Source organism: Mustela nigripes, chromosome 2 (genome assembly GCF_022355385.1).
Source record: "Mustela nigripes isolate SB6536 chromosome 2, MUSNIG.SB6536, whole genome shotgun sequence".
Taxonomy (NCBI): domain Eukaryota; kingdom Metazoa; phylum Chordata; class Mammalia; order Carnivora; family Mustelidae; genus Mustela; species Mustela nigripes.
Window position 1 is genome coordinate 11,437,234 of NC_081558.1, and position 10,446 is coordinate 11,447,679.

The window sequence follows — 10,446 nt, forward strand, 5'->3', positions numbered from 1 at the left end:
AGCTATAAGCAGAAGAATGAAACTCGACCATTCTCTTACACCATACACAAAGATAAACTCAAAATGGATAAGAGATCTCAATGTGAGTCGGGAATCCATCAGAATCCTAGAGGAGAACATAGGCAGTAGCCTCTTCAATATCAGCCACAGCAACTTGTTTCAAGTTATGTCTCCAAAGGCAAAGGAAACGAAAGCGAAAATAAACTTTTGGGACTTCATCAAAACCAAAAGCTTCTGCACAGCAAAGGAATCAGTCAAGAAAACAAAGAGGCAACCCACGGAATGGGAGAAGATATTTGCAAATGACGGTACAGACAAAAGGTTGATATCCAGGATCTATAATGAACTCCTTAAACTCAACACACATGAAACAGGCAAACATATCAAAAAATGGGCAGAAGATATCAACAGACACTTCTCCAGTGAAGACATACAAATGGTCAAACACATGAAAAAATGTTCATCATCACTAGCCATCAGGGAGATTCAAATTAAAACCACATTGAGATATCACCTTACACCAGTTAGAATGGCCAAAATTAACAAAACAGGAAACAACATGTGTTGGAGAGGATGTGGAGAAAGGGGAACCCTCTTCCACTGTTGGTGGGAATGCAAGTTGGTGCAGCCTCTTTGGAGAACAGTGTGGAGATTCCTCAAGAAATTAAAAATAGAACTTCCCTATGACCCTGCCATTGCACTCTTGGGTATTTACCCCCAAGAATACAGATGTCGTGAAAAAAAGGGCCATCTGTACCCCAATGTTTATAGCAGCAATGGCCACGGTCGCCAAACTATGGACAGAACCAAGATGCCCTTCAACGGACGAATGGATAAGGAAGATGTGGTCCATATACACACTATGGAGTATTATGCCTCCATCAGAAAGGATGAATACCCAACTTTTGTAGCAACATGGACGGGACTGGAAGAAATTATGCTGAGTGAAATAAGTCAAGCAGAGCAAGTGAATTATCATATGCTTTCACTTATTTGTGGAGCATAACAAATATCATGGAGGACAAGGGGTGTTAGAGAGGAGAAGGGAGTTGGGGTAAATTGGAAGGGGAGGTGAATCAATCACGAGAGACCATGGACTCTGAAAAACAATCTGTGGGGTTTGAAGTGGCGGGGGTGGGAGGTTGGGGTACCAGGTGGTGGGTATTATAGAGGGCACAGATTGCATGGAGCACTGGGTTCGGTGAAAAAATAATGAATACTGTTTTTCTGAAAATAAATTAAATTATTTAATTTAAAAAATTATAAAATTTTTAAAAAGTTCAGTTTAGAAGGTTATTATGGAATTGGATGTACTGGACATCTCACTGTGACGGTAAATAGGTTAAAAAATTATCTATATAATAATAAAAAATTAACTATATAAAAAAATGAGCCACAATAGTGGGATCGAATTAATAATAATAATTGCCGTATGAAGTAGTGGTGGTTGTTCTCTTGTCTTTTTGTTTGTTTTTCCTTTCCTGGTTGGTTTTCTAGGACAGGGGCCTTCCACGTGGGATTTCAGTCTATGATGTTCTCTGAGTTAATTCCTCCCGCCCCCCCCCTCAAGGGGGTGGGCTCTGAGGAAACCGGTTTTTTCAGAGTTTTGTTCTCTGAAGGTTTTTATATTTGTTCACTTTTGTTTTTCCTCTCTCACCTTGACCGCTTTTGATGGTTTTTGTAGGTTTAGAGGAAAGCAAACTGTACTCTGACCTCCCTCTCAGAGAGAGGCCACAGTCTGGCTGCAGAGCCCAAATAAATCCCCCCTTGGCCACTGGCAGAGCAGGTTCCCTGTAGCGGTCCCTGAAGTCTCAGGATTTTTTGCTTGTACCAAAAACCATGGCAGTGGCGGCTGTCTGGGCAGCTCCAGACTGCCAGAGAAGTTCCAAGCAGCGATCACACACTGAGATTTTACCGTTGGCCGGGGCTGGGGTCTTTCTGGTCTGGGAGCAGCTGGCTGGCGCCTGTGTGCACCTCTCTCACGGGAGGGAGCAAGGCATGACTCGGACTCTGATGGCATGGTAGGGCTCTCGCGTGGGGACTGCAAAAAGGCTATGCTTCTGTTGGCTGGTGAGGATCCCTGCCCCTCTCCGGAGCCAGGTGCCACGCACTCTCAGGCACACTGGTGGTTCAAGGACTGAGACCTGGTTTCTCTGCTGCACTCTCTCTGGCTCTGCGCCAGGGGTGGCTGTCCTGGGTCTAGAGACTTAAGCCCCGACCCTAACACGCCAATTCCCGCAATTTATCCCCCCCCCCCCCCGTGATCCTTTGCTCTTTTGTAGTGCTTTCTACCAGACTCCCGAGTTAATGCTGGTCCCCAGGCACAGGGCACTCTCGTATTGGGGTATTAATTTCCAATGGGTTACCTCTGGTGGCTCCCTCCCCCTTTCCTGTATCTTCCGATATCAGTTCGACTTTCCCACTCTGCTTTACCTGCCCACTGGCGTCTTCTGCTCCAGTAGAGATCCAGACGTGTATAATTCTGATCTCAGGCTGATTTCATGAGTGATTGGCATTCCTTGGAAGGTAATCAGCTCACTTTAGGGTACAGGTTGAAAGGGTGCCTCCTCCTACTTCCCCGCAATCTTGTCTCCCCTTATTCACACCATTAGTTTTTGATGTACCATTCAATGATTTGTTCATTTTATATAACTTAAATTTTAATCATGAATTACTTTTACCTTAATTCTTCAAAGGCCTCAAAATCAGAACCATATTTATATCTATGCAGTGGGAAATTCTCTGTACCATCAAATGGGGCCAAATCTCTCCAAAATTAACTTCAATGTCTCTATTTAATGTGTGATGTCAACACAAAATGCCTTGGCCCAAGGGCAGGTAAGTGAATGATTTCTGAGACTCAAACTCAGTTCCTGTGAACAATATCTTATTAGATAAATATGTGATAGATTCCTTTTACTGTTGCAACAAATATCCATGTAAGTGTCTCAAAACCAATAATTCTCTGAAAGTTCTAGGGGTCAGAAGCATGAAAGGCATCTGATGGGCTAAAATAATGATGTCTTTGGGCCATGATACTTCTGGATGCTCTGGGGAGAAAATTCCCTTTCCCACTCCAGTGTCTAGTGGCTTCTGCATTGCTAGGCATATGGCCTTTCCTCCACCTGCAAAACCAGCACAATAGTAGTTTCAGGTGTCTCTCTGACTCCATTCTTCTTCCTCACTCTTCCACATTTAGAGGGCCATTTAAATTGTACTAGTTCAATTATTTTCTTGTTGTAGAATAATGATTAGTAGCTTTATTCTATCTGCTATCTTAATTACCCTGCTAAGTAAGCTAACATTTTCAAATGCTCTTCCAGATGACATCTTTTGGAGGCCCTTCTTGTGCCTACTATAAAACTTTCTCAGTATATATTACTTGGTATCTCCCAAGAGCCTTTTCACTTAAAAAATTGAGTGTAGAATTTTTTTCCACCCAAAGAGTGAGTGAAAAAATATTCTTTCAAAAATACTTGCAAGGAAGATTCCCAGTGGAGAAGCCCTGAAACTACCTACATGTGACTCTAACACAGCCCACAGCCTTGCTCTCAAATTATGCTACACAGACCAAGACCTGTAGCATCAACACCACCTAGGAGCTCATTAGAAATACAAGGTCTTGGGTGCCTGGGTTTCTCAGTTGGCTAGGCAACTGCCTTCAGTTCAGGTCATGATCCTGGAGTCCCAGAACCGAGTCCCACATTGGGCTTCCAGCTTGCCAGGGTGTCGGCTTCTCCCTCTGACTCTCTCCCCATCTCATACTCTCTCATTCTCTCATTTCTCTCATTCTCTCTCTCTCAAATAAATAAAATCTTTAAAATAAAAAAAAATAAAAAAATAAAAAAGAAATGCAGTGTCTCTAGGGGATCCTGCATGGGTGTTGGAGAGGCTCAGTCAGTTAAGTGTCCACTCTTGGATTTGGCTCAGGTCTTGATCTCAGAGTCCTGATATTGAGCCTCATGTCAGGCTCCATGTTCAGCTCAGTCTGCTTGACATTCTCTTTCTCCCTCTGCCCATCCCCCAGCACTCAATAAATAAACAAATCAATAAAATCTTGTTAAAAATGCAGTCTCCAGGCCCACTGCAGTCCTGATGAGTCAAAATTTGCATTTTAACTACAAACTTCAGTGATTTGTGTGTAGAATGAAGGTGAGACCTGGTCTAGAATCCTATTTCTCATTTACTCACTGTCAGCAGTGGGGCTGGATAATTACTTTTGCTGGGTGCTGGCATGTGGGTTACAGGTATTTGGCAGCAGCCTTTCAGACATGGACAAATATTCCCAGTTGAGAACCACCATACCATTGGATGTTCTTTCCTATTTTACTGAAGATTAGTTGATCTTAGAGTTGAGGGTCATTTCTGGGATCTCTATTGTGTCCCATTCATCTATGTGTCTTTTTTTTGTGACAATTCCATGTTGTCTTGATGATCACAGTTTTGTAAAATGGTTTGAAGTCAGGCATTGTGATGCCACCACCTTTGAATTTTTTTTAATTTATTTTTTAATTTATTCTCAGCATAACGGTATTCATTATTTTTGCACCACACCCAGTGCTCCATGTAATCCATGCCCTCTCTAATACCCACCACCTGGTTCCCCCAACCTCCCACCCCCCGCCATTTCAAACCCCTCAGATTGTTTTTCAGGGCCCATAGTCTCTCGTGTTTTTTTTAAACAATCTTTTTTTAAATTAAATTAATTTATTTATTTTCAGAAAAACAGTATCATTATTTTTTCATGACATCCAGTGCTCCATGCAGTCCATGCCCTCTATAATACCCACCACCTGGTACCCACCCACCCACCCCCCCGCCACTTCAAACCCCTCAGATTGTTTTTTAGAGTTCATATTCTCTCATGATTCACCTCCCCTAAACAATCTTATGGTAATTCAGAGTCTTTTCTTGGTTCATACACATTTTAGGATTGTTCCTTCCAGCTGTGTGAAAATGTCAATGGTATTTTGGTAGGGATTGCATTGAAAGTGTAGATTTCTCTGGGCAGCATAGATATTTTAATGATATTTATTCTTCCAATCCATGAGCATGGAATGTTTTTCCATCTCTTTGTGTCTTCCTCAATTTCTTTCATAAGCATTCTGTAGTTTCTAAGGTGATCAGGATGACATTGAAAGTATAGCTTGCTCTAGGCAGCATAGACATTTTAACAATGTTTATTCTTCCAATCCATGAGCATGTACTGTTTTTTCCATCTTTTTGTGTCTTCTTCAATTTCTTTCATGAGTATTCTGTAGTTCTTTGAGTATAGATCCTTTACCACTTTGGTGAGGTTTTTTCCCAAGGTATCTTGTGGTTTTGGGTGCTACTATAAAAGGAATCAATTCCCCAATTTCCCTTTCTACAGTTCCGTTGTTACTGTAAAAGAAAGGAACTGATTTCTGTGCATTTATTTTGTATCCTGCCACACTAATAAATTGCTGTGTGAGTTCTAGTAATTTGGGGGTGGAGTCTTTTGGGTTTTCCACCTAAAATATCATGTCATTTTCAAAGTGTTGTAACAAACAATCCTAAAAGTTGTATGGAACCAGAAAAGACCCTGAATTGCAAAGGAAATGTTGAAAAAGAAAAACAAAGATAGGGGCATCAAATTGTCTGATTTTGAGCTTTATTACAAAGCTGTGATCACCAAGAGAGCATGTTACTGGCATAAAAACAGACACAAAGACAAATGGAACAAAGTAGAGAGCCCAGATATGGACCTTCAACTCTATGGTCAAATAATCTTCGACAAAGCAGGAAAAAATTTACAGTGGAAAAGACAGCCTCTTCAATAAATTGTGCTGGGAAAATTGAACAACTATGTATAGAAGAATGAAACTCAACCATTCTCTCACACCATACACAAAAATGAACTCAAAATGGATGAAAGACCTCAATGTGAGACAGGAATCCATCAGAATCCTAGAGAAGATCACAGGCAGTAACCTCTTCGACGTTGGCCACTGTAACTTTTTCAAGACATGTCTCCAAAGGCAAGGGAAACAGAAGTGAAAATGAACTTTTGGGACTTCATCAAGTTAAAAAGCTTCTGAATAGCAAAGGAAACAGTCAACAAAACTAAGAAGTAACCCATGATATGGGGGAAGACACTACAGATGAAGGGCTGATATCCAAGATCTATAACGAACTTCTTAAACTCACCACGCAAAAAACAGATAATCAAGTGAAAAAATGGGCAGAACATACGAACAGTCTCTTCAATGAAGAGATACAAATGGCTAGCACACACATGAAAAAATGTTCATCATCATTAGCCATCAGGGAAATTAAATAAAAATCTCATTGAGATACCACCTTAAACCAGTTAGAATGTTAAAGATTAACAAGGCAAGAAACAATAAATATTGGACAGGATGTGGAGAAAGGGGAGCCCTCTTACACTGTTGATGGGAACGCAAGTTGGTGCACTTTGGAAAACGGTGTGGAGATTCCTCAAAAAATTTTAAAAATAGAGCTACCCTATGACCTGGCAATTGTACTACTGGGTATTTACCCCAAAGATACTGATGGAGTGAAAAGAAGGGCCATCTGTACCCCAATTTTCATAGCAGTAAGGTCCACAATAGCCCAACTGTGGAAAGAGCTGAGACACCCTTCAATTGACAAATGGATAAAGAAGATGCAGTCCAGAGTCAGCTATGCCACTGCCTCCACCACTTCCTTCTCCTCACCAGCACTAAACCTGGGACTGGACAGAGCGGAGTTGTGCATGTTGCAGAAGGGGGGTATGGGCCAGGGGAGGATAGGTTTGTTCCATGGACCCAGAGCCAGAACTGGGATCAGGAATTACCTTCAGACCCATCTGGTGAAATGTTGCTGGAAATTAAGGAAGAAAACATACCCTTTGAGATGGAAGAGAAGAAAAGCAGAAATCCTAGAAACAGAAAATCAATCACTTTCTGAAAAGTAGGACCTGTGAAGAAGTGAATCCAAAGTGATGGGGAAAATAGACCGCAGGGGGAGGGGCTGGCTCCTGGGAAGTGGCGGAGCAATGGAGCACAAAATCAGAACTTTTAAAAGTCTGCTACACTGAGGGACATCACTCCAGAGGCTAAACAGGGTGAAGCTCACGTGGGGACAGCGTGGTCTCAGGTCCTGCAGGGTCACAGAAGGATTGGGGGGTGTCTGAGTATCACAGAGCTCACATGTATTAGAGTGGGGAAGCTACAGGATGGAGCTGAGGAGTGAGCTCTCAATCGGGTGTATGTTAAACTATGATCTGTGCCACAGTAAGGCCACTGCTCTTTGAGCAGGAACCCCATAAGTGGCAGATCTGGGGAGATCCCCCTGGAACAGCAGCAGGGATATGCTGGGTTTGAGACTCTGGGTGGGGATGTGTACCAGAGACAGAGAGGCTCGGTCTCAGGCTGGGTGAGCTTGGAGCATGGCCTGAGACGAGGGAGATGGGAATGATTGAGCACTATTTTCTGAGGGTGCACTGAGGAGTGGGGCGCTGAGCTCTTGGCTCCTGTGGGCTAGAGATTGGGAAGCTCCATTTTCATTCCTCTCCTCCAGAATTCTATGGAAAGTATTCAGGGAATAAAAGCACCCAAGAACTAGTGAACCAGAGCAGATTACATAGCCCGACCCCTGGCAGGAGCGGTGCAATCCACCTCAGGCAAAGACCATTGAGAATCACTACAGTAGTCCCTCTATTGCAGATGATCAGCAATAAATCCAGCCAAACCAAGTTCACTTATCAAGAAGAGTGGAATTCCGGAGGAGGAATGTTTTGTTTTTTTTTTTGACTGTTTCCTTTGCTGTGCAGAAGCTTTTGATTTTGATGAAGTCCCAAAAGTTTATTTTCCCTTTTGTTTCCTTTGCCTTTGGAGACATAACTTGAAAGAAGTTGCTGTGGCTGATATCAAAGAGATTACTGCCTATGTTCTCCTCTAGGATTCTGATGGATTCCTGTCTCATGTTGAGGTCTTTTATCCATTTTGAGTTAATATTTGTGTACGGTGTAAGAGAATGATCGAGTTTCATTCTTCTACTTATAGCAGTCCAGTTTTTCAAGCATCATTTATAGAAGAGACTGTCTTTTTTCCAGTGTATATTTTTTCCTGCTTTGTCAAAGATTAATTGACCATAGAGTTGAGGGTCCATATCTGGGCTCCCTACAATCCAAGAGCATGGAATGGTCTTCCATCTTTTTGTGTCTTCTTCAATTTCTTTCATGAGTGTTTTGTAGTTCCTCAAGTACAGAACCTTTACCTCTTTGGTTAGGTTTATTCCCAGGTATCTTATGGTTCTTGGTGCTATAGTAAATGGAATCTATTCTCTAATTTCCCTTTCTGTATTTTCATTGTTAGTGTATAAGGAAGCCACTGATTTCTGCACATTGACTTTGTATCTGGCCATGTTGCTGAATTGCTGTATGAGTAGTTTGGGGGTGGAGCCTTTTGGTTTTTCCATATAAAGAATCATGTCATCTGCGAAGAGAGAGATTTTGACTTCTTCATTGCCAATTTGGATACCTTTATTTCTCTTTTTTGTCTGATTGCTGTTGCTAGGACTTCTAATACTATATTGAAGAAGAGTGGTGAGAGTGGGCATCCTTGTCTTGTTCCTGATCTCAACGGGAAGGCTGAAAACTTTTTCCCATTGAGGATGAAATTTCCTGAGGGTCTTTAATAGATAGATTTCATGAAGTTCAGGAATGTTTTCTCTATCCCTATACTTTGAAGCGTTTTAATTAGGAACCTATGCTGGATTTTGTCAAATGCTTTTTCTGCATTGATTGAGAGAACCATGTGGTTCTTCTCTCTTCTCATATTAATTTGTTGTATCACATTTATGGATTTGCGAATGTTGAACCAGCCTTGAAGCCCAGGAATGAATCCCACCTTATCATGGTGGATAATCTTTTTAATGTGCTGTTGGATCCTGCTGGCTAGGATCTTGTTGAGAATCTTAGCATCCATATTCATCAGTGATATTGGTCTGAAATTCTCCTTTTTGGTAGGGTCTTTGCCTGATTTGGGGATCAGGGTAATGCTGGCTTCATAGAAAGAGTCTTGAAGTTTTCTTTCTGCTTCCATTTTTTTGAAACAGCTTCAGGAGAATAGGTGTTATTTCTTCTTTGAAAGTTTTGTAGAATTCCCCAGAGAATCCATCAGGTCCTGGGCTCTTGTTTTTTGGGAAGTTTTTGATCACTGTTTCAATCTCGTTACTAGATATCGGTCTAATCAGGTTGTTGATTTCTTCTTGGTTCATATTTGGTAGTTTAGTTTTCCAGGAGTGCATCCATTTCATCTAGGTCGCTAAGCTTATTGGCATCTAACTATTGATAATGACTTCTGATGATTGTTTCTACTCCTTGGTGTTACTTGTGATCGCTCCCTTTTCATTCATAACTTTATGAATTTGGGCTTTCTCTCTTTTCTTTTGCATTAGTGTGGCCAATGTTTGATCCTCCAGTTCTTTAAGGTGTAGAGATAACTGGTGTATTCTGGATTTTTACATTTTTTTAAGGGAGGCTTGGATGGCTATGTATTTCCCCCTTAGGACCACCTTTGCTGTATCCCATAGGTTTTGGACTGAAGTGTTTTCATTGTCATTGGTTTCCATGAATTGTTTCAGTTCTTCTTTGATCTCCTGGTTGATCAAAGCATTCTTAAGCAACGTGGTCTTTAGCTTCCAGGTGTTTGAGTTCCTTCTGAACTTTTCCTTGTGATTGAGCTCCAGTTTCAAAGCATTGTGATCTGAGAATGTGCAGGGGATAATCTCAGTATTCTGAGTAATCAGGATTCCCCACCCAAACAAGAGAAAAAAAGAAAAGAAAAAAGAGAGAGAGAGACAGGAAAGAAAGGGAAGATGAAAGAAAAAGTTCAGACCAAATGTGTCCCAAGGTAGGATTTATAAAGTATACAAACAAAAACAGACAAACAAAAAGACTGATAAAAATATATGACAAGAGAAAAAAATATATATATATGCAAATAAAGGAAGAACCTCGTCAAAAAGAACCTCAAGTGTAAGATGTATATATTATCAGTACAAACACAAAGACACAGAGACACTGGTGGAAGAAAAAGATGGGAGAGTGGTCATGAATTCTCAGTGTGGCGAGGAAGGTTGTTTTGATTATTCCTGGATGTATCTTGATATCTTTGTTAAAGGACTCAAATCCTAAGATAAAGGAGGATTATAAATTGGTTTACCTATAGGGATAGTTTTGATTCAGGAAAGGGAATTACTTTGAAGTTTAACTCTATATGAATATTAGAAAATAAAAATTAAAAAGGAATAAGCTATACTAAACTAAACTAAATTTAAAAAAAGAAATTTAAAAAATAGAAATTCAAAAGAAAAACACAGGTGTATGTATGAAAAAGTTCAGGTTAGAAAGTTATTATGGGGGGAGGAGTCAAGATGGCGGAGAAGTAGCAAGCTGAGACTGCTTCAGCTAGCCGGAGA

At 41.0% G+C, this 10,446-nt stretch overlaps 1 protein-coding gene across 1 annotated transcript in view; it reads left to right on the forward strand.

Moving 5' to 3' along the window:
- Positions 1–6,633: 6,633 nt before the first annotated feature.
- Positions 6,634–10,446, forward strand: part of LOC132010390 (olfactory receptor 7A17-like) — a 19,792-nt gene continuing 15,979 nt past the window's right edge. The window contains exon 1 of the mRNA XM_059388264.1: positions 6,634–6,832. Coding sequence (XP_059244247.1) covers positions 6,634–6,832 — 199 coding nt within the window. The remainder of the gene's footprint in view (positions 6,833–10,446) is intronic.